The 24,678-nt window shown below is 44.5% G+C and overlaps 2 protein-coding genes across 2 annotated transcripts in view; one reads left to right on the forward strand and one right to left on the reverse strand.

Annotated features, from left to right (window-relative positions):
• midn (midnolin) overlaps window positions 1-15,094 on the reverse strand; it is a 29,896-nt gene extending 14,802 nt beyond the window's left edge. Inside the window, exons 1-4 of the mRNA XM_069694903.1 lie at window positions 14,579-15,094; window positions 11,999-12,227; window positions 10,194-10,281; window positions 9,968-10,030 (exon numbers count right to left, since the gene is read on the reverse strand). Coding sequence (XP_069551004.1) covers window positions 9,968-10,030; window positions 10,194-10,281; window positions 11,999-12,219 — 372 coding nt within the window. The 5' untranslated portion in view covers window positions 12,220-12,227; window positions 14,579-15,094. The remainder of the gene's footprint in view (window positions 1-9,967; window positions 10,031-10,193; window positions 10,282-11,998; window positions 12,228-14,578) is intronic.
• cbarpb (CACN subunit beta associated regulatory protein b) overlaps window positions 1-24,678 on the forward strand; it is a 252,131-nt gene that overhangs the window by 192,690 nt on the left and 34,763 nt on the right. The window lies entirely within an intron of this gene.

Here is a 24,678-nt window from a genome sequence, read left to right on the forward strand (position 1 = left end):
GAAACAAACCAGCAGCGGGAAATACAAAGTGATGACTCTGCCCAAAGAGGTTTCAACAACCCCGGCTACCTGTGTGCTTTGAGGCCCCAAGGAGGGAGGGAGGGAGAAACAGGAAAACAGAAGTAGCACAAACAAGCTACATGAAGGCAGGAGAGAGCACAAAGAGGACGGAGATGGAGAGAATGAAAAGTAATGACAAGGCAGAGAAAACAAGTAATAAAGACATACATACAAAGACAGCAAAAGAGAGCAGGAGGCCTCACTCCCCCCAGACCGAGCAGCCTTTGGAGTGTGCTTCTAAGATGTTGGCCTTTAGTTAACCCTGTGAATCATCACGCTCTGCCCTCCATCACTTCTCTCCCTTTTCTTCTGCTTATTTATTTCTCTATCGACTGCTGCCTCTCTGTTGCGAGGGTGACCTTTGCACATTGGTATTGACATTGTGCGGAAAAGAAAATGGAGGGAGAGGAGAGGCAGGTGAAAGGACGAGGGGGTTGGAAAGATCCGATGGCTGCAGTTCAAAATGTAAATAATCAACCGCTAAGACAGCAAAAAAATCAGCATAAAAGGAGGCTGCAAGAGAAACAGAAACTCAGCTTTTTCAGAGTGTAAACTCAGCCACTAATGACTTGTTGATACAGTCCACACCCGCCATTATTACTCCGTCGTGGTAAGGCAATAAACTCAGTGCGACCGAGGCAGGGTGTGAAGCGAGGAAGAGAACAAGGCAGGGTGCTATGTGAGTTTGCTCGAGGAAACTCCATATATAAAAGGTTGCACGATAGAAAAGATGAGCGTCTGTGTCTGAGAGGGGGAGGCAGAACTCAAAAGGTGGGTGGGGGGAGATAGGGAGAGAAAGAAAAGTGAAAAGGAGGGGGAGGAGATGCTGGCTGTGTCTGTGACTGACAGCTGTCAAAAAAAATGAGTCGACAGTTTGCCAACCCACAACACACACACACACACACACACACACACACACACACACACACACACAAACGGACATGTATACAAAGTCAGAGGCCCCGAGGGAGACCATCAACCCAGTGTGTAGAGAGTGGGAGGGAGGAAGACAGGGGAAAACAACCTTGAGAAGTAAGTGTCTTTTTGGTCCTGTTATACATGTATCCACATATATCCAGACTGAGTCAAGGGTCTCAAGTAACGACTCTGGATCAGGTTTTGCTTCTCTGCACACATTTGATTTCATCTGCAGTGAGACCGGCAACTGCTGCTAAACAGAAATATGTGCTTAACTTGTTGATTAATTATGTGATCACACATACAGCTGGAAGGACGGGGACTTTTGGCTACCTCAGCGCCTTGTGAGAGTGTGTCAGAGGGACACATTTGTCCCAAAGAGTGTCCATTTTGAGAGTAGTCATTGCTGTATTTATATCCCTTTCCTGAGAGAATCATCCAAGATGCCATTTAACGCCAAGTCTGTACAGGGCCTTTGCTTTATTTGCTTTGTGTGTGTGTGTGTGTGTGTGTGTGTGTGTGTGTGTGTGTGTGTGTGTGTGTGTGTGTGTGTGTGTGTGTGTGTGTGTGTGTGTGTGTGTGTGTGTGTGTGTGTTCGTGCACATGAAAGAGAAAGTGAGAGAAAAAGGCCGACAGTGAGTGACAGCTGCAGAAACAGAGAGGAGGCTTGATTACCCTTATAATGACTAGTCTGGATTATTCAAAACCACCAAGATGAAATTCATGTACTCCTACTGAGCTCCCAACACCACATGGCAGGCTTCAAATTAGCCTGCGAGAGAAGCAAGCTCTCTTCCTCACACATCCTTTTCTATTTTTTTTTTCCCTCCTCCAGTCGATTTTTGTCACTCTGGGTCCTCAGTCTCAGTCGTTGACTCATAAAGTCAATTTAGAAGTTGCTCACGCAAGCCAATGCTAAGTCTCACATACATGGGAGATAGATAAAAAAAAAAAAAAAAGTGTGTTAAAATGCGTGACTCATACAGGGTCTCCGTACATACAAACACCACCCACCACCACCACCACCTCTTCTTTAGGCAAGACATTAAAAGGCCACAAACCCACATAAACACAGACATCTCATTTGCAGGGAAAATGACAGGGGACAACTCAACTACTATAATCTCATTGGTCACTCTCATATCTTCGTGGTGATCTTTTATTTCCCCCCTCAGATAAAGAAAAAGAGCCAAAGTAAACCTTCAAGGTGTGGAATTCCGCTCACCCAAAACTAACAGTCTTATCGTTTTTCGACTGACACGCCGTTTCCCTGACAATCCTGAACACCCAGAAAAAGGAGGGCGAACAGCTTGTGTAGCTGGAAGCTGGGAGCTGTGGAGTGGAACACCTGAAATAGGGCCTGTTTCCTGAGGGAAGGGAGGAGGCGGAGGATGATATAGAGCGGCCTGCCTGCCAGAGGCTAGATTGGCGAGAGTGATCGTGTAACAACAAGCCTCTTCCAGACGGACAGAGACTATGAGAGAAACAAGGGGAGGGGGTGCTTTAGAGAGCATGTGTATGTGTGTGTAATGTGGGGGGTGGTGGGGGGTGGGAGGGGATGAAGCTGGCTAGTGAATGATTCCCAGAGGTCTCAGCTAGCAGCTCAGCTCCAGTCCAAACATGCCTGTCTGCTCTCAGGAGCGCAGCCAAGACAGCCGATGTGGCTGGCTACCATTGACGTCAGGACAAACACCAGACAGAGCTTTCTGGAACATCACAGGCAAACAAAAGAGAGCTTCGTGGCTTGTCTTTAAGTCTGCAACCCTCATCCTCCACGTTTTTTTTCCACCTTGCTCTCTGTGGCGCACTCAACAAATTCCAATCTTGTACAAAAGGAACTTATGTCTGCCTGCATTGGTTTGTTATGAGAGACACAAGGCAAGGAGAGTGGGGAGCCCCACGTTTGTTGTGTTAAGGTGGACAGAGAAAAAAAAAAACAGCCCTTCATTGTTCTCTTTCTGATGCTGCAGCAGTGGTATGCAAAAGAGAAGAGGAGTTCATGCGTGAGAAACAAGGTGTTGTTCCTAAAAACAACACACATTGTGGATTACACTCAACAGAGGCTGTATGGGCGAGTTTATTCAGTGATATACAGGTATTGAGAAACTGTTCCACTTAATAGCCATCACCGCCCCCATTTAACAACTGACCCCAGAGCCGGCACCATCAACCATTTTGTTTGAGTTGTTGGTGTCCAGGTGGTATTTTGTTTAGCAGGAGGCTCCAGTTGCTATGCAGTAATGGGGGAGAATATGATAAGGTGAAGCTGGAGGAGGAGAGGTGGAAACAAGATGGAGGAGCAGGGGGGAGGGAGGGTGGCATGAGAGAGGTTGGGAACAAGGATGGTGAAGGGGGATGGGGGATGCGGGCAATGGGGGTAGGGTGTCAGAGCGGTGGTGGTGGTGTTGGTGGGTGATGAAATATTCAGTGAGAGTGTGCCTCCGGCTCCTTCCATCTTTTTTTTTTTTTTTTTTTTTTTTTTCTTTCGACATCTCTGGCTGACAGTTTTATTTATTGGGGTCTCTGTGATTCAAGGAACTCATTTGCAGTCGTTCTTCCTTTGCACACTAAGCGAACTAGGGGAGGGAAATAAGGAGTGAGAGAGGAAGAGAGAAGCTGAGAGAGGGAGGGTGAGAGGGAGAGGGAGGGAAAGATAGAGAGTGCTGGAAGCACTGAGCTGACATTCATGAACAACTGAGCAGCTTTGTGCCAGAGAAAAGAGGATCGAGGATTGGAAGGCGGGACAGGAGGGCGGAGAGAGGGAAGCCGTGAGAGGAGGAAGTTGTCTCCTCCAGCCATAAAGTATTCTGGTACCAGTGCAGCTGCTCACCTGTCCGACTGCTCAGTGATAGGTGTGGTTCAAAAAGCTGCTTGTTAACCCGCCTATCGACCTAGATGTTTTGATCACACCAGGACACTATTGATAGTCTCTGTGCAGGCACAGACCAGTTAAAGATGCAATAACAGCCTCTCAAAAGAGAAAGAGAAAAAAAAATCAATGACTTGCATCATGCCCCAAATCCTACAGGCGGCCGGGGGGCTCTTCAAAGGCCCCATTAGAAAGATAGGTGTCTGTAATACCTCCTGATACCAAACAGAGGGGGCTGAGAGGAGCGAGAGAGAACCAGTTGGCCATCACAGAATTTGATCTGCTGAGTAAAAAGAGAGGACCGAGTGGCAAAGTTCAGGGTGATCAGGTTCCTGCAAAAAGCCGCTCCTCATGCTGCAACTGTGCCAACAACTGGCCAGCAAACCTGTGCAGACTCACAAGCGCATACAAGCCTGTCAACCTCCAGCCCTCATACATTTAATCCCATTCAAGCTAAGCAAGCAAGAACAACGGAATCCTCACTCTTACTTTCCCCTGCCTGCTCACACTCCTCTCCCTCTACTGAATGCCTTTAACACCAGCTGATTTATCAAATCTAATAAGGATCCTGCGCCGATAGAGAACAGCATCTCGGCAGTTTCTGTACCCAGAAAGACAAATTTGTGGGACACTTATAAAAACAACATCATCTGCAGGAACAGAAGAAGACTGAAGAAATGGCATTTCATCTGTTTGAGATAAACTAAGCAAGTTTGGGTAAATGGGGAGGCAGGGGAGGTATGGGGGTACTGCGACAGATGGGAGGAAAGATGGGAGTAAGAGGGAAACAGCTACAGTGACAGTGCAAAGAAGGCTGTCATTCTTCAGAGCTTCCTCTTACTTTGCCGTGTTTTCTGTATGACTTACTGCAACGATCTGGGTCTTCTAACCCCTGCCTCTCTGTTTCACCAGTAGCATATGCCTAATTGACTTCATTAGACTTGGTGGTGGCTATCGGACATGATATTCCTGGGCTCCATCCTCCCACACAGTAGCCCCACTAGTCACATGCCTGCTACTTGAATCACAAAAGCACAGTGAAGCCAGGGAATGGAAAACAATGACGGTCACGATTCAAATATGGAGAAATAAGACTCCCCTGGACGGTTAACGAGGGAACACACAAAGACGCAGACATTAAAAATGGATGTTGGCACACACACACACACACACACACACACACACACACACACACACACACACACACACACACACACACACACACACACACACACACACACACACACACACACACACACACACACACACACACACACACACACGTACACACCAGATGCACAGACACAATAGGACAATGAAATCCCCTGCAAAATCCACCTCTCTCTTGATTGCCCCACAACACACCTTGATTCCCTCCACCCATTGCAGCATCCTCCCTCCCCCTGTGCATTTAAGCATAACAAAGGGGATTACACAGGTGCAAAAATACTGCCTGATCATCTTATTAATGCAATTTTCAAGGCCAGGATTTACATGAACGGGGACTGAATAGGCCTTGAGATCAGCATTGTCTTTCCTTCTATACACAATTTGATTTACACATTCAACAACAAATTAATTTCTGTAGCTTTCATTTAGGTAACAAAACAGCAAATTAGCATTCTAAAGAGCAAAGACTGCCTCTTCTAAGCTGCATGCATATAAAAGCCTTCATTTCAATGGCAGTGAGAGGACGGAGGGAGCTGCGTGCTATAAAAAGGGGAGGACCCTCTCATATTGACCAACAGACTGATTCAGTCATTTTTCAATTCCTTGCACTCCCAAATCCTCAATACAATTACTCTTCAATGATTTCCAGTAGTGTCAATCCTGCTGATTAACTAGCATCTAGATAAGGTGGCGTAAAGAGTGCAGGACTGGAAAGAGAAACATATTGACCACCTGCATTGAGCTGTTTTACACACAGGCATGTATAGACACATAGACATGCACAGGTACACAATTCATTGTCTTTAAACGAATACTATGCCACAAAAATCTCCCTTTTCTAGAAGCCTTCTCTGCTCTTGTCTTGATTTCTCTCCTTCCATTAGACTGCACTCCACATTTCTTCATCTGCGAGTTACCCGAGCATGTGTAGTCATCCTCCCCACTATCTCCAACCTACAGGACTAACACACAAACACATCTGGACATGTGACAGAATGACTTTTGCAAAGCTCTCCCTTTTTTTTTTTTTTTCCCTCCTCCACCTCCACTGCTCTCCCTCCATCCCCGAGGGAGGCAGAGCAGAGGAAATGAGGTAAGGGTGACCCCGAGGTGACTCCCCCCACAGATTGTTAGATCCTGCTAGTTTGCATCTGTCTGTAGACACAATGACAAAACTGTGCTGCATCCCGGGGCCTGTTGTTCTTAAGAGTAAGACGGAGATGAGGAAGAAGAGGGCAGTGCATGAGGACAGGAGGTGCTTGTTGACGGCATGGAGCGAGAAAAGTAGAGCAGATATGTAACAGCGTATTCCACTGGGACATATGGGAATGGCAACACACAGCCTCCTCCCAAAGCAATCTGGGTTAGCGTTCAAGGCAAGATTTGTTAATCTCCAGCCAGCCGAGCGTCGCTCCAGCTGGGCCGCCGATTGATTTTGAAACCAGTATGGACCATTGTAGCTAGACTCAACTGGGTATAGCTGACGCCTATGGATGTATGGAGGATAAAAAGGGATTGTGGGGGAGACCAAACTTAAAGAGTGACCCGCAATCATTGTTGTATGCTTGAGGGTTTTGTCAGATGGGCAGGTTTGGTGCTCATGCTTTAAGACAGGAACAAAGAGGTGGCTGCATGGGGGGAAGGGCAGTGGGGAGGGGGAGGGGGTTGGGGATGGTAAGGGTAAGGGTGATGCGTGTCTGGTTGGCTTTTATTCTAGCATCAATGTGCATCAATGAGCAAATAGTCCCTGTGTGCTTAGAGGGACATATAATCCTTCTCTTTCTGTCAAATACCAAGATCAATAGATGAAGAGCTGATGTCACTGCCTACATTTGCCCCGAAATTGTAAATATTGCTTTCCTTTCCCTTTCACTGCTTGTCATATAAGTATACATTCATTTTACTACTAGGCTCAGACATTTCCTCATTCTCTCATCAGGATCAGAAATCCTCTTAAATATATCCTTTCAATTCTGTGTGTGTGTGTGTGTGTGTGTGTGTGTGTGTGTGTGTGTGTGTGTGTGTGTGTGTGTGTGTGTGTGTGTGTGTGTGTGTGTGTGTGTGTGTGTGTGTGTGTGTGTGTGTGTGTGTGTGTGTGTGTGTGTGTCCATGTATGACTGCAAATATAAGCTGTACACGCAACCTCTATTTAGCAGACAGAATGAGAAGAGAGTTTTGCAGGCAACTGTGTTTTGATGAGCTGTCGGGAGGCAGTGGCTTAACACAGCTTAGATGTCATGCAAAAAGTCTAGTGAGATGCCAGAGGAGGAATTAAGGCAGCCAGGATTGTCCTTGCTAAAGAAGCCAGCCACCACGGTCAAATCGAGGCAGCTAGTCGGACTTGCAAACCACAGCACATTTAAATTATAGTTCCCTGGGAGAGCTGTTAAGCAGAAACAAGAGAGGGAGAAGGGGGAGACGGAGCAAGGAGAAATAATAATAAAAAAAAAAATCCCATTTCGATAATTGCTGGGGCTCGATTTCCATAAAACATTTTCTGTCCAACTTCTGCTGCAAAAGTCTGAAACAGCTCTGGAAAGCTGTCATGTTCTGCTTGGTTTGTTGGCTACCTCGCCACTAGCTGCGGACTTCTCCAGAATTCTGATAAAGGAGAAGACATAAGGTGATCCGCTCAGCCCAGTCTGCCATAAATGTGTACATACACCACCTGGAAAATCCCCCGCTCTGGAAATGAGACCCCAAATGACCAACATATTTGGAGGGGTAAGGGATTATTAGGGGTGCAGGGGGTGATAGCCACTTCTTCTACAGCTAGCACAGCTAAGAACCACAGCGCGTCTCCATGAGGCTATTTTTGGGTGAATGGGCATATCAGTTATCGTGTCAGACACTTTTAAGAGCTAAGTGCATTGATTGATTTTTGATAGCCCCAGAGTTAAGGGGGGGTAGAGCGGAAATGAGGGAAAGCTTTTGTGTTCCTATTTCCTAATCTTACTCAGATCTGTAATCTCTCTGCAATCTATATCATTCCATTTTCCTTCATGAATTATAAAGTGGAATCAATTTTTCTGGATATAAACACACCAGAGCAGCTTTATGCCTTTATTTTAACCTTTTTCCCCCTGCTATCTGCTACCTTACTGTGCACTTCACTCCTCCTGCCCCCCACTGTAGGATTATGATTAACATAATAATGAATAGGAATTCAGAGGTAATGTATGTGGTAATGTTTGGTAAGCAGTACTTGGGAAAGCATCCGACTCATAATGAGTAAAGGGGTGAGGTGGCCAGAGAGACACAGGAAGAAAGGCAAAGTGAGAAAACCGCTCTTGTGGGTCGGCAGTTGAATTATCATCTGCCTCTGGTGAAAATGACAGTCACTCTTGGCTGACCAGCAAAGGCGTACCACATGATGGGCAGGGCGCGCTTCCAGCTAACTAACACTGTGACATACACACACACACGCACACACACACACACACATCCGGTAACAGATACGCACATGTCCACTTGCACACACCTACACACATGCAGTCATCTGCTGTCAGCGCTACTAGACGCACGCTGAGTTCACACACACACACACACACACACACACACACACACACACACACACACACACACACACACACACACACACACACACACACACACACACACACACACACACACACAGAGCAAGGCCAGGATTTCCACCATGAATTTATCAGCAGGGAAAGAAGGCACACTGAACCACACTCTGCTATCTCTGAACAGCCCACATCCTCTGATAAGAATTCAACTAAATGCACAGCATCGCTCGCTGGACAAATTCACTTGGAAGCAACCTCTGCATCACTGACACACTTAACACCTTTCATCAGCGTTTGGTTTCACCATCGTGTACTATTTTGACATCAGTCAGCAGTGCATCGCTGATGCAGTTACGTACATCTCAGTGTTACCCAACGCTACAAAAGGAAGTTGATCTGAGTCAGTCAGTCAGCTGCAGAGTGTCTCATACGTCACACTGTTGTCTGTGTGCATTCAGCCTTATCGCCACTCTTCTCGCTCGGTTTCTCTCTGTGGCCAGCGTGGAGAACTCTTTGCCTTTTTTTTTTTTTTTTTTTTTTTTGTATTTATTTATTTTTTGCTTCACTCTCACTATTGATCAGTTTGGTGAGTCATGCCACACTGACTCAAATGCATACTGTATTAAAGCAGGCCTACAGCGCTGTTTCAGTGAAAGCACAGGCTGTAGGCCCCACTTGGCCTATGCATGCGTGCCAGGCTTCCAGGAACTCTATGCTAATACTTAGTGAGAAGGCTGTCATCTGACTATCCAGCACTCCGTTTATGAGTGAGTGAGACTACACTCAACCTCCATGAAGCCGCAGCTCACTTCCTGGAAACTCGCCTGAGCGTGTGTGTGTGTGTGTGTGTGTGTGTGTGTGTGTGTGTGTGTGTGTGTGTGTGTGTGTGTGTGTGTGTGTGTGTGTGTGTGTGTGTGTGTCTGTTGGAGCGTTAAATACAGAAGGAGCTGAGAGAGATTATAGATAAAAGGTATAAACAGAAACGTGGAAGTGAGTGCTGGTCCTCTCAGCAGCTCACATATAAGCCTTTCTTTTGTGGTGTTCACCCTGGTTTCCTGCCGTTGCGTGCATGCACACGCACACACACACACACACACATGCAGTATCACAGATGTTACTAGGATACATAAGGGTGTTGCTGCTTATTATATCCCAACAGCTCGCACTGGATGTCTAGCTTGGCTTGGCTTGTTTAAGAGGCTGAGATTAGACAAGCAAAGAGGCTTGTGCAGCCTGCTCATCTCATCTCTTTCATATATGGGTGTTGCTCTGCACTTAACCAAAAGCTACAACCTTCTCTTCTCACCACGCACATAAACACACAAAAGATCTGAAGCTCAGTTTAGCTTGTGGGATACTAACTCGGCTACATTCACATTATATTTTAGGGTCAACACAGACCAAAACAAATCCTTACCTGAGTTTCTGTTAGACTCTCCAAAGCCTGCATTACTGACTGTTCTGGTCTTGATGCTTGAGACTGCACAGAAAAAACAACAACATTGACTTTTGGGGGCAGATATAAAGCATGTATGAGAAAAGACATTTGTTTTAAAATATTTAAAATAAACAGTATGTCTTATTTATACTTGGGAGTGCAAAGTAAAAAAATAAAAAAAACATTACAGTAAATTGAGCCTTACCATTAGTCCTGCTTCAACTGTTGGTACAAGCGTTAACTTGCTCCCATCAGAGATGCCTAGATCCTGGAGTTTGCCTGAACTTAGTCGCCTGCAGGGTGCAGAGAGAATGAGATAATTAGACTGTGCTGACAATATCTTCTCTCTTCAGACACACAAACACACTTCAGCCAGGAGGGGGGTGAGACAGACTTCAAAACTAGTTTGGAAAAGAGCCGTGGGTGAAAAGCTCCATGAAAGAGAAGTATTGATTGTGCTGTCATATTTCAATTTCAAGTATAGTGGAGCTTGACAACTGCTTGCAGTGGATATTTGGCACCACTGCCACTTGCCTAAGTGGAGGCAAGCATTTTCATTTGGCAGTTTCAGGTGTACGAATGAGGAGGAGAAACTCTGCGCTGAAACAAAATCTATCTCTTTAATAGTTATAAGAAAAGAGTATGACAAGTATCGATTATTATTATTATTATTATTATTATTATTATTATTATTATTATTATTATTATCACGTGCCCATTGTTCGACATTATCTGAGCTGTGGCTGTAATTCTTAAGACAGTTTAAAAAATGTGATCCAAAATACTTTTCCGTGGTTTCATGTTTGGTGTAAGACAGGTGTCCCACAGTGTCTTCACTTGTATGTCGTGATGCACTCTAAACCCTCACATCCGTGTCTGACTATGCCTCCTTTTCGGCTCATGAAGGATGTTTGGGACAATGTGCTCTACAGGCATGACCCAAATTTCACCCCATGCAGCTGAACAAAGGCCCTCAGCCCTGACTTGCTGTAGGTCTGTAGTTTGAGGCGCAGGCGGAGATTAAAAAGGGGTTTCAGGTTTTAAAGGATGATGTGATTTATTGGGTGATTACAATTGGTGGGAGGAGAAGGGGGCTGAAAAACAATGCTTACTGTTTGCATGTACTAAACTCTCCCCCCCGCCTTTTTTTTTTTTTTTTTTTTTTTTTGCATAACACCACCTGCACTATTGTTAGTTCATTTAACCTAGGCTTGATTCATTTGGGAGCTGCCTAATGCTTTAGGTTTTGGTTGGTTTTAAATAATAAAGGGTTTAACTATTTCCTCACCCATGCAGTTCTGCCTTAATCTACAGCCAGCCGATACCTCACACCAAGAAATCCACTGAAAACATTCAGGAGTTATTCTCCTGCTAAACCTATAGGCTTTTACCATGTACCTACACGCTTATATTCTCCCCCAACCCCAGCACACTCTACTTTCAATTATACAATAAAATGGCAATGTGTATGCTGTGTGCAGTAGCTGAATAAATAAATTAGAGGCTACCAAGTCTATGTGACCTTACACATCAATGTGTTACGTGTTTAATTAACACAGCATTAGCAATTCAGTCAGGCTTCGGTATTTATAACGAAGGGGGGATGAATCAATGCAAGTCTGCAGATCGCCTAGTCAATATAGTTCCAGTGGCCGGTGCGTCCCCTATGCGTAATTCCAATACTGTGCGTCCTGATGGTCAGTGGTTTCCTTGAATGTATTGATGACCAAAGCGGGCAATGTTGTCTCTGAAACTCCCGGGAGCTCAACCAAGCATAAATCTAAATTATAGATTGGAAAATATCATCCAAAGCCCCGAGGGCGAGCGCACCGAAAGTGGGTTTATGCACATTTTTAACTGCGGAATAGCCTACACATTACGGCTAATGATGTCAGTGTATAGTAGAGAAACGCGTAAATTAATGTTTACGTAGGTAAGTTCCTATTCATAACGACTACTCTGCTTTAATTCAATACAGTTCCATTAAAACGTATTTCCAGGTTTACTCACGTTTCTTTGTGTAGCAAAGCGAGTCTCTCTTTTGGTACTTTGAGTTTTTGCGACAGCCTCCTCTTCAGTCCCTCCACGGTCTCCTCCTGGGGCAGGGAGAGCTCGAAGCGTGTGCCGGTGGTGGAGTGGATGTACAGATTCATGGAGGGTTCCGTCGGGACGGCCTCGCAGGACGAAGCCCCGCGACTGGTGCAGCTCCGGGCGCTGGGATGCTGGTCCATCCGATAACCTGTGGTCAGAGATGTGGGAGACAAGACGAGCAGACCCGGGAATGAAGAGGGTGAGGATGGTAAAGCAGATCCGTCGCCTCGACTATCGTCCCTTGTTCTGCTTGCAGATGAAAGGTAGCATTCAGAGAGCTTTTCTCTCTCTCTCTCTCTCTCTCTCTAGCTCTTGGTGCCTCCTTTCTCTCGCCCTCCGAGAGTCAGAACAAAACACAGTCCGTCTTCTCTCCGGTCGATATCATGAGAATATCCCCCCAGGTAACTGAACTACACCAGACTCCCTTTTTTTTTTTTCCCCCGCCTTTGTTTGATCTTTTTCTTTGTTGCGTTTTCCACCGTCTTCCGAAATGCTACATAGATGGGCAAATGTCAGGCAGAAACGCGAGAGTGTTGTCAGCAAAAACTGCCATGGACGCTCATTTATGCAGGCGGTTACCTTTAAAACAAAAACAGCGAAGTCTAACAAAAAAAAAGATAAACTCCTCTTGGGTGTTTAATAAGCTTCTGCAAGCTTTAGAGGACAGAAACACACGGTCCGGAACTGCAAAGCCTCATGCGGCTACTAGAGAGAGGCTCTCCGCTGCGCACTCATACCCACGGCAGCTCCAGTGAAATATCGACAATGAACATTGTCACAAAGTATCCCACTTCCACCATCGATAAAATACACCCACAGCCCTGAGGCAGCCCGACCAATCACAGGAGAGCTCCTTCAGGACGCTGCTGATCTCAGCCAATAGAAGATGAGATCCACACCCACGTGGAGGGCAGGCGAGTTTAAGCCATTCATAATAAATTACAGCATAGAACAAAATATGTGTCAGTACCACAGTAGCCTAACGCAGTAGTTCCTAAACTAAGGGCCGTGTGCCTATTACAGGTCGCCAAAGGATTTGAAGACAATTCCTATCAAAATAAAAACACACAAATTGTTTACTAGCTAATTTACTCATTATTAATCACACATCTAAAACTAACAGCACAGACAAATATTGAATTGGCTGGCATCTTCCCACTCAGAGATGTAATCTGTGCCAGGTCACGTTACAAAATATGCTGTGTGTTTGAGGGTCCTCTTGTGTGGGAACAGTACAACAAGCTCAAAATAGCATTCACCAATAAACAACAACTACACAACTGATATTCAGTCATAGCGTACTGAGACTGAATTTAGAATTTAGAAATCAATGAACGGTTTGATTTGAATACAAATAAAAAATCAAAACACTTTCAAAGAGTGCCAGTGTTTTGATCAGGTCTCACTGTCTTTCCTGCTTACGGCAGGATAGGCTACTAACCAACAGCACTACTTTTGAGTGGATGTAGCTATTTTTAACACTTGGACCAGATCCCTCTACCCTGTAAATCTAAGTTATCAAATGGACTGTTATGGCATTAGTAGTGCTGACGTCATCCTCTTTCCCCTGACCTCAGCAACATGCAGAAACCATTAAAGTGATCGCGAATACTATGCAAATTATTGGACAGCTGGGTAGGCTATTCTCTTCAGGAAGAACGATACCAGATAACTGACAGTGTATCCATTACATACACAGGGCAGTAAAGGATGGAGAGAGTCCGGCATGTGCAAGCCAGTGACGTGTGATTTGACATGTTCCTACAATACGCAAGAAGTTACATCAGTGATGCTGCACAAGTCTGTGTTTCCCAGTCTGACGCGACCAGTAGTCTAAATGTCATGAGCAATATCCCCAACCAAACTCACCAGAGTAACTTACAAACGGAAACATGGGATAGACAGAACATTGAAAACACCGTATAGCCCTGGGGGAGTCTAAACAGAGCGAGCACACCTACAGTAGTCCTATAGCACAAGGAGGCACTTAACAGTAAAAACAAATACTCGGTCGCCACCACGTGGCCAAGGATCAAACTCTTACAATCAAAACGTTCATGTGATTCACTCCTGTTCTAAAAATTTGGACTTTAAAATGTGCAATTATTTGTCAAAAATATAAATTCACGTTCAATCATACAATTTAATACAATATAAACCAAGCGTGGCTGTCACTGCTATAGCAGCTATGGTTTAGGATGTTATTGTCCATCTAAACAGACATGATAAACAATCACTTACTGTCAAACACTAATTATAATTTACAGTAACAATGACATTCTGCTGTCGTCGATAAAGGCCGTATTAAGTTAATCATGTCACCAGAATTTGCATGCAAGACGGCTCACACAAGCTTTTATCGATCTGCCATTGATTTGTCTCCAATCAATTTCTTGCCCGCCAACACAATAAAGGCCGTGTCAAACTCCGCTAACACGTCTTAACACCACACACGACGTGACAGGAGGCTTCTCAGACTTGATACAAAAGTGAACTCACCAATTACTGTGGCGAAAACTGTAAAGCTCCGCGGAAAAAGCCTGTTGTGTTCCAGTCTGTTCCCCCAGCTTTGGCGTTTAAAGTCAAAATGGATTAAAAAAAAAAACCAACAAAAAAAAACTAAACAAAATAAACCTCTCAGATAAATCACTTGAATGTCCACAATAAGTTCTCAGTTATATCTCTGGCAGGTTCGTGTGCGTGTCCAGCGCGCAACGTTACGCACCAAGCTCCCCGAACTCCTGACCAATAAGAAGCACCAGTGGAAGTCCCGAGGTGCCTCCGCGCGCCGTAGGTGTATCGCTGTATAGTTTCTCAGAGGTAAGAGCGTAGCAGGGAAGGTGAGTCTCTTCTTAACATACTCTTCTCGGATATGGGTGGAGAGAGTACTGTTCTTGTTATGTCAGCATGTGATTTAAGGTGGCCTTGCTTCCCCGTTAACGCTTCTGAGTCCACCGTGTTCTCGTCGGTGGGAAAGAATGCACCTACGCAAACCCGCAACAGATAAAGATATCCAACTGTGTCAATGCTGTGACTTTCCGAGCAGCAGGCGTGACTTTTAATAGCGCTGGATACCCACGGAGAAATGAAACACCCGTCGGCCAGAGCGCTGCCACCTTAACAAAAAAAAAAAGTCAACGAAACGAATGTTTTGGCGATATTAGGGGTGTTGCCAGTCATTGACGACACAGAGAAAAATGTCACCGGGCAACGGAGCAGGTAAACAGGCTCCATGGATACAGGATTTGCGCACGGGTAAACACAAATTTTGCTGGCACCAAAAACGTTGACTGGTGATGTCACTCATGGCTCTATAAACAACGCATGGACACGTAAACAAAATAATTTAAAAAAAACTTTACTGTTATGTTGTTGTTTTTTTATCTACATTTTTTTTTTTTAAATTAAATCTATATCGCAGGACAGCCCCTTTTTTTATTGCTAAATTATTAAGTATTATTTTATTGGTTTACTGATCCAATACTCACAAAATGGGTTCATTTATCAATAAACATAATACTTTGGATTTTTTTTTTTTTGGATACATTTATGACATTGCAAAATGTGCATTTACAGATAAAGGTATTGAAGTAAATAGTGCAACATCTCTCGCTGAAGTAGCAAACAAGGTATCCCCTTACAGTAAGTACAAGTACCAAAAATGAACAATGAAGTACTTGAACAAATGCGCTTTTCGCCGATGTTTGTTGAGATAGCACAGCGTGGCGGATTAGCTACAGCCTACTGTCACGTGACTGCAGCGATTACGCCCGTGTCTGTTAGAAATGTGATAATCATCACAATAAGGTTCACCACAAGGACATGCGAGATGTGTTGCAATGTGTCGTAGAAAAACAAGACCTGACTCTTAACACGCACCCGCTAAGAACTTGTCCTTCCTTCCAGTCTCAGGACCAGCACAGACTGTCTGTCTGATTACAGAGACACACTCCTCCCCACTGTGCAGGGAATGCTGTGCCCCACCAGCATTTTATCACACTGTCTGAGAACTGAATCATTCTCGTGCATGTGTGTGTGTGTGTGTGTGTGTGTGTGTGTGTGTGTGTGTGTGTGTGTGTGTGTGTGTGTGTGTGTGTGTGTGTGTGTGTGTGTGTGTGAGAGAGAGAAAGATAGAGAAGGCAGTGTGTGCTCAAAAGAAGCATTGGCGTTATCTCACAGAGTCTCGGTGAGCAGACAAAGGTGCCTGTCTTTGCTTAGCCCAACAGCTCACTCTTTATCTGTCTCCACATCTTTTTTTATGTCTCTCTGGGAGATGCTGACTCAGTGGAACAAAGGGAAAGAGACGGTTAAACTCCCTCATTAACTTGAAACACAACCCTTTGTTCGAGTCGAACGCCGCGTTCTGCTGCTGGTTTTTGACGCTCGTCACGCTGGCAGGAGCACGTTACGGCGTCTGCACGTACGAGACTCTTGAGTGCAGCGAGGGCTCGCTGATGTTTGTCACTCCGGCCGCTCGAGAGTCAGGTTCTTCTTCGGGCCTGGCTGTGCTCTTCAGCAACACAGACCAGGTCGGGAAAAACACCCTTACCTCGTTTGCCCGTATTAAAGCTTGCAGTTGAGCTGACAACTTGACATGTCCTGTGACGAAGGCGCAGCTCTCACTACATGTAATCTTGCCGTTGTCTCGTAAACTGGCAGCTTCTCATTCTTTAGGAAAGTAAGGGATATGTTTCCTTGTACTTTCAGTAGCCGAGGTCATTTGTTTTCATCTGCATTCGCCGTTCCAGTACGCTCCCTCATTCTATCTCCGCTAATGTGACAAATCACAATGTGATTAAGTAAAAAAATAATAATAATTTGTATTAATGCACAAATCTATCGTCATGCAACCTAAAAACAAAAATGTGACTCACTATCAGCAGCATGTTGTACTAGGATGCACATGGACAGGCCTGTGATGAAGGATGCAGGAGCAACCCCCCCATAAGCAGCCATCTACACGATCGTGCATCACACATACTTCTGGGAAGAGTTTATTGACGAGGGAGGAAGGCTGTGTGGGCGCGTCGTAAACATTTCACGTTGAATGTCGGTGCCGGTGGGACGGAGCAGCGCCGTACGTGCAGCTGTCTTCCAATTTGTGTGTTTGTGTGGCCATGTGGAAGGGCAACAACGCCTGAGCTGTTGTGTGAGAGACTGAGTGTGTGGGACATGTGTGGGCGTGTGTGTGTGTGTGGGTGAGCAGCATTCCTATCCATCAAAGTCACCAGTGGGCCGCCCTCTGCCTCGGGAGAAAAATGAACCGTGCCCGACGCACTCAGCCTGCTGCGGTTCCCCTCCTGCCACCGTTTCCTCCTGATTCACCCTGAGTGGGACAGACACACCTCACCAGCCATCGCCACGCCACATTCGCAACGCGGCCACAGGAAGCTGACACATACAGTAAAGATGCCGGCATACCTGGCATGCTGATACAAATTGAGCAAGTGTGATCACAGAAGGAGTGCCTCTCTCTTGACAGATCAGTTCATCGTGAAAAACTCAACATCTGTATTGTGAAACAAGGACGACCATTTAACCATCAAAGCTTCTAATCTGACCCGGGATCATGGAGGAAATTGTTTTACATTAGTAATGTCCCTCTGCAGTTTGGTTGCTTGATCGGGATTGGAAGAATTGTCCCATTGAAATACTGATGTAAACTCAAAGAAATGATCCTCAAAGTTGTATCCATTGTTCTTGGGACGTTTGTAGCGATTTGGACGGACATGCTCCTTTCTTTATTTTTGGCTTTGCAATGATGAGACCCAGCTCTTTATCAACTCCGAGTGGAGAAAGTTTCTGAATTTTGTGGACGACGTCGAGTTTGTTTTTTTTAACTGTTCATACAGGCAGATTGGCGAATAAAGATGACTTGATTTGGAGAGTTGTGTCCAAAAGAGGAGACAAGCTGGGTTACTATGGGATGATGATGGAAGACAGGACGTGGGAGTCAACACACAGCAAAATACAATAAGCGAGTTCAAAGGAGTCACTCAAAACGGACGCTTTTCTTTTGTCTTTGTAGTTGTTGTTTTTAGTAATAGAACTTGAAAAAAATTGATCGAAAATGGAGACCTCTTGTTTTCAACATTGTAGTTTATAATAATAAAGAAATCTTCAAATCCCTTCTCCAAACCCACCTTTTTAGAGCTGCTTTTAACGAGTCATCAATTTTGGGTGATTTATAGTTTTATTGTACTGTGAAGCATCTTTGAGTATCCTCAAAAGCGACATGTAACGCGAATAGATAGCGATATCTATTCATGAAATTACGATTCACCATCCAGTAACTGAACAAGTCAGATCATTATTTCACAATAAGAGTTCATTGCTGATCTTATTTAATTCCAATCATTTGTATTTCAAAATGACTGACTGCTTCACAAAATGACACTTTTCATCAAGACAAAAAGGACAGAGCCAGTTGCGTTCCTGCCTGCTGCTTTTGGCCTCCTACACTACATATCACATGTAAGACATTCATGTATCGACACGTGATGGAACAAAACGTGTGACGTACAGTATAGCATGCAGTGAAAATCACATTTGCACGGTTTACAGTTACTGCAATCATTTTAATGTATAACGGTGAGAGAAGTCGCAGACGAAATCTGTCCTTTTCAGCGTGTGGATGGAAATATGGAAATAGATGTGAACAGAAAAGACTCCCACAGAATAGATTTCAAGGGTATTCAAGCACGCATAAATAAAGACAGAAATGGCCCAGCCTTGACGGAGGCATTACATCTCAAAGGCGGATAAAATGACGTTTGAGTTAAAATTTCAGTCACGGCAACAATTTAAACACAAGTTCGTCCCCAGTATATACTGTATATTTTGTGGAAATACGAGTTTCTTTTTACAATTTGTTTACAGCTACATAGTGCTCGGGGAATATGCCGCCAACATACCTCCTCTAAACCCGACGAAACCTTGTCGTAGTGGTGGCGAATGTGGAGGGAGATAAGTGTTACATTTTAAGAACCCAAGATAGTGTAGGGTTAAAAAAGAAAAAGTTATCAGAGAGGGGTGAGGAGCTGAGTGGGAAGGGTTTCAGTGTGGACAGGGCCTCTGATCCCACACCTGCAGAAGGAGCCCTGTTTGAAGTGCTGCTCGCTCGCCCTCCTGACTCACAGCACAGATGATTGGTGACATATCTCAAGCTCTGCGGCTTTGCACACTGAAGCAGACGGAGAGAATGTCAGGGAAAGAAAGAGAGGGAAAATGTGCAAAAATGCAATGACAGAGGACAAGAAAAGAAAGTGTCACTTCAGACGAGTCACTCACAGTCACAGCTTACAGTAACTTCTGAACATCCATGCCAGGGACATTTCAACCAAACCCCAATTCCCACAATTGAGAGTCACAACATTTGACTTTTGTACGGAAAACTTTTGATGAAAACTTTACAGGAAGCTGATATATCACCTCATATGTTCCGTTTGGAGAATAAAACACGGGTGAAAGAAAGACCATATCTAGTTGGGCGCATACTACAAAGTGGCCTGTACGTTTTTCAGTTGCTGCCGAGTGAGTGAGTAACGACTGAATACAACAACATCTGGAGACTGAACAGTGCCCGGAGGCATGCTGAATCCACTCCAAACATTTCACAACCAGTCTTTACACACGGCACATTCATCCTACAATATGGTAGAGAGTGCATGTGTGTGAATTTTATGTGTAGGTCTGTGCACAGTAATGAGTAACATTATCCCTGGTTTGTGTTGTGTTTCTGCATAGCAATCAAAACACGTTAGTCACTCTATCCTTCGTCAACACATTCCCGAGGGGAAGATAAAATTGATGAGACATACAGTATTTTGCGTGACAAGTATATAATCAGAAGAACATTTCTCATATCTTAGCATGTGAACATACCACAGTGGTGTGTTAGTCAGTGTTGTTCTGCAGACTTTATAGCCTGTTATAGGTAATCAAATAATGTGATAATTGTCTGCTTCTTTACTGTGGCATATACCTCTTTCAAACCAATGACCAATGATCATTTGACCAATGTCCAACCCTTCTTTTGTTAATTCAAACCAAGTCAGCCATTCAGATAGAGAGATGCATAACATTTAAATGGGAGAGAGAAATGGGGGTGGGGGTCGACAACATGTCATGTTTTCTTGAGCACCTTGAATTTGTTTGTGATCTGTTTTTGTGATCAACAGATGCCTCTCTGATACAGCAGGCTTGATATGATGATATGCTGTCCTTCCCGGTCATCTGATCCATGATCTCTTTCTCACCACAGACCTCCCGCACTGGAAAGTCTTGCCAGATCTCTATGTTAATTCAATTGTCCGGTCACCACTAATGTATTTGAAAAGATTCCTCCCAGCATCGCACCTTTATGGGCTGCAGCAAGCTGTGACATTTACATCCCAACTGATTTGCAGCCAATGAGATCAATTTGTCCCGCCCTGATTGCAGCAATCTTACAATCAATATTTACAATTAAAAACCGTTGCCTTGTAGTAGCACAGTAATGTGAATCAAATCACACCACTGTGACTTGAGCCTCCACATGGATCCTGTGAGAATACTATGTACTGTTATGACTTAGCCTATCACGTTTGTAACAGGACACTTCACACTCCATATTCTGTCCATGTGCCACAAAACATTTGTCCTGCTCACAGTCTCTCTTGTGTCGTGACTCTGCAGGATTCACAGGACGCTGCTGGTGCCGCGATGTGCTCCCAAAGCCCAGATCTGGGTCTGTCAAGCACTTCCTGCACAGCCTCATCCAAATGGTGTAACTTCTACACCCCTGCAAAGTAGACGTGATAATTGCTACCTTTTACAGAGCTGGTCTGCACGTACTAAAAGGCCCACAATAGGACAGCCTGGAACAGGGCTGAATGTGCTAAATAAACTAATGAAAACCACCCACAGGACACAAGCCGGGCACGATAAGAACCTTTATAGCTGTGAAACTCGGCCAAGCTGGGAGAGCATTAGCGCTATCTGTTTGTTTATTTGTCTGTTTGACAGCCCACAGCACAGTGCCGGAGGGATTGGTGGTCCCACAAAGGTTAGGTGTCAGCGTGTAGTACAGAAAATAGAACAGAGCAGAACAAAGGAGGGAGAGAGAGGCTGGAGAAAACAGGATGGAGAGAGAGTGGAGAGAGAGAGAGAGAGACTCAGGGCAGGAAGTGTGGGTGGCTGGGTAGGTGGTTTTGGCACAGCAGAATGGACTTCTTGTGTATTACTTCTGGTAAAACAAAGATAGGACTTTTGCAATGACTCTACCCATTCACTGAGTAGTATCAGTTGTAAAAATTGTGCTCTTTGAGGTCAGCGTGTGTAGAGGGGACACCGAATCAGTTTAAGAGAAACGTGTTAAGATTAAGATGTGCACAGTATGCCTAGCTCTGTTGCTGAAAGAAAACAGATAGGAGATAATAGCAGTGTGTGTGTGTGTGTGTGTGTGTGTGTGTGTGTGTGTGTGTGTGTGTGTGTGTGTGTGTGTGTGTGTGTGTGTGTGTGTGTGTGTGTGTGTGTGTGTACAGTACACACTGGTGATGAATACCAGATGCAGGCATTTCCTTTGTTGGTGCAAGCAAGTTCAGAACTTGCCAAATCGCCTTGCTCTCCTCCCACACAGTTGAAAACTTCCACACACACTCCCACACACACTCTAGAATCCCAGCCCACTAATCCTCCTCCATCCTGGGCTTAAGGGGTAGCCAAAGCTGCAGGCTAATTCAATCTTGGCCAGTGCTCCACTGTTTTATATCTCTCCTGTTGTCTCTCTGTTTGCCACCCTTAGTCCTTAAAATTCACACTCTTGCTAATTACTTTCTGTCTCTCTCTTCTTCCCCTTCCTCTTGTCTTGTGAGAAGGACTGTTGATTCTTTCTTTTTTTTTTTTTTTTGCTCTCTTTACTTTCTCCTGTTGCTGTTCTTTGCAGCATTGTGTCTGCTCAGTAGGTTTTTACTCTGCAGTTGACATGAAGTAATCTAATCACTGATAGGGAAGGTCAATGTGGGACACAGGAGCAGGTTGGCAGGTCTTGCAGAGAGTTGATCTCAACTGTGACGTCAGTCCAGAGGAGTGTGCAAAGGCCTTCTCCCTATCACATTCTTAAAATAGCCCTCTGTCCCCACTGACAACGTCATACATACTTCTGGCAACACCTCCGCCCCCTTCCCTCCAGTCCCTCCCCCTTATCTTACTGGTTTTCTCCTTCTCTCTCTTCCCCAGTCTCCCCCCTTTCTTTTTCAACCCCCCCCCTCCAACTTTCCAAGCTTTGCCACCCCTCCACTCCAGCCTCCTTTTGCCTCCTCCTCTTTGACATCTCTCTCTTTGTGTTTCACAACAATAGCAGTAATTCCATAAAAGAGAGCTCATTGCACTTTTTGCTGATTAGTCCATAGCAGATGACTATCTGTTGCTGTGGGCTTGAAATTTAAAACGTGTTCCCCAACAGTCTCATTCTGGGAAACCTCCGTCAGGGTTCCTTCTGAAAAATGATAACACTAACATGTGGCCTTTAACAACCTCCCTCTTTCCCGGCACTTGAAAAAAACAAAAACATTCAAGCATTACTGTTGAAATCAATTACATGCCACTGTCATTTTGGAGAAGATGTACATTTGGGAACTGAATGCAGAATGCCACCAATGACGTGCAGTTAAATATTTACCGTGTATGGGCGGATGACTGCAAAGCAAAAGTGAGTCACACAGGGAAGGCTGCGCTGACCCTTTGTATCTGGATAACTGATGATCAAAGGCTAGGCTTCAATTTAACCCCGTACGCAACGCTTCACTGCCCACTCAGCTGCGATTCTGTTGTTTTCTGCATGAATCTGAAACCGTCATTATCATATACACTGAATACACAAAGCCATCAAGTCCTCCCATCAACTGTGACACTCGATGGCTGCAGGCAGTTTCTTTCAGATACAAATTCATGTTTCAGAAATAATGAACAAGAAAACGGAAAGCCAATTAAACACAGCACAGTATGACTTTGAAGTCACCAGTTTTAATTGAGTCTATAAGTCAACTACCACATCCTGACAATTACTGCCACGAAATGTTTACATACTTTTGTTTTCCCTTGACGACGAATCCTTTTGATTCTCCCCTGACATTTTCTCCACTTTGAGACTGACATTTGTAGTTTTGAGTAAAATGTCTGAACACCTATTGGACATTACTATAATACTCTACAGCTCTCACGTTCATGTTTGTCTTGGAAACTTTAATAATTGACAGTCCCAACAGCCCCAGCTGATGTAGGTTGTATTGTGCATATGTTAGCATGATGGACATGATAAATATCAACATGTTAACACTGATGTGTATTTAGCTCAGAAGACTGCTGTGCCACAGTACAACCTCACAGAGCTGTAAACATGGCTGCAGACCAGAGGTGGTCAAAGTCTTTCCAATGAAGGGCAAAAAATGTATCTGGATGGAGGGCCACGGGCAAAAAATACATTATTATTTGGCAGAAATTATTATCAAAAACATAGTCGTTGTGTGTCACTGCTTCGAGCGTCAACTTGACTGGAAACCCAAAGTCAGTGACGTAGGACACAGTGACACCACATGAGCATCATTCTTCATAGATAAGATGTAGACCGATGTAACTTACTAGGGAAGCTTAACAGCACGATGCTGTACATTGCCGTGAACTCATATTATGTACTTTTTAGCTGCACACAATTTAGGGTTAATAGTCATTATGGTTAAGATTTTACAGCACTAAAGAATAAGGAGAATAAGTGCAGCGGTGGGCCAAAACAAAGAAGGTGCGCCCCAAACTGGGCTGCTTTTGTTCGAACACAACCCATGCGGTTGTGTTTTTAACCTAACATAAAAGCTACACGTAATAAAGTAAGAATCCAAATAAGAGGCTTGTGGAGTCAGTGATGTTAATAGCACTACTAACAACAAGGTGTCCAAGGAGGATTACCTTATCAAAGAGACACTTAGTCATCATTACTCCTTTATTTGCTTTATTCAAGCTGCTGTGTGTATTGTTCGTTTGACACTGTGGTACCCGAAAACAAGTTGAAAACAGCAGTTCAGAACTGAATAATCACAATAGACATCTCTTATACAACTGACTGCGGTTTGTGTTCCCAGACACGTCTCTCACCATCGCCCTGGACTTATCCTACGTCAGCGTGCCTGAAGTATAAACTAAATGACAACTAACCTCACCTCACCCGTTCCACCAGGCTTCGGCCTTGTCTATGTTTAGTCATGTCTATTCTTTCTCTTTGATGTTACTTGATACAGTCAGTCAGCCAAATATGAGTTCACAGTTAATTAGTCAGTTGTGTCTATTTATACTGTATCAGCTGACGTGTCTGGTGTTGACTGCTTGTTAAGGATGTGTTTATCGAGCCTCCACGAGCGTTTGTCACACAAAAGCAAGAGCGGCGATGAAAAATTTGTGTAATCAGACACATTTCTTGGTGGGTTGGCTGTGATGTGCCAAGTTCAGAGGCAGTTTAAAGGGTAATTTGAGACTACAAATGGGGGCGGAGGCAGCAATTCACTGGTACACAGTGTCTCATCATAAAGTGATTGTACTGTCAGCAGATCAGGTTAATTCAGGCCTCTGAT

This window comes from Brachyistius frenatus, unplaced genomic scaffold (assembly GCF_029030835.1).
Source record: "Brachyistius frenatus isolate BFR_SWC_R1_liver_20210118 unplaced genomic scaffold, ASM2903083v1 Contig_18, whole genome shotgun sequence".
NCBI classification, from domain to species: domain Eukaryota; kingdom Metazoa; phylum Chordata; class Actinopteri; family Embiotocidae; genus Brachyistius; species Brachyistius frenatus.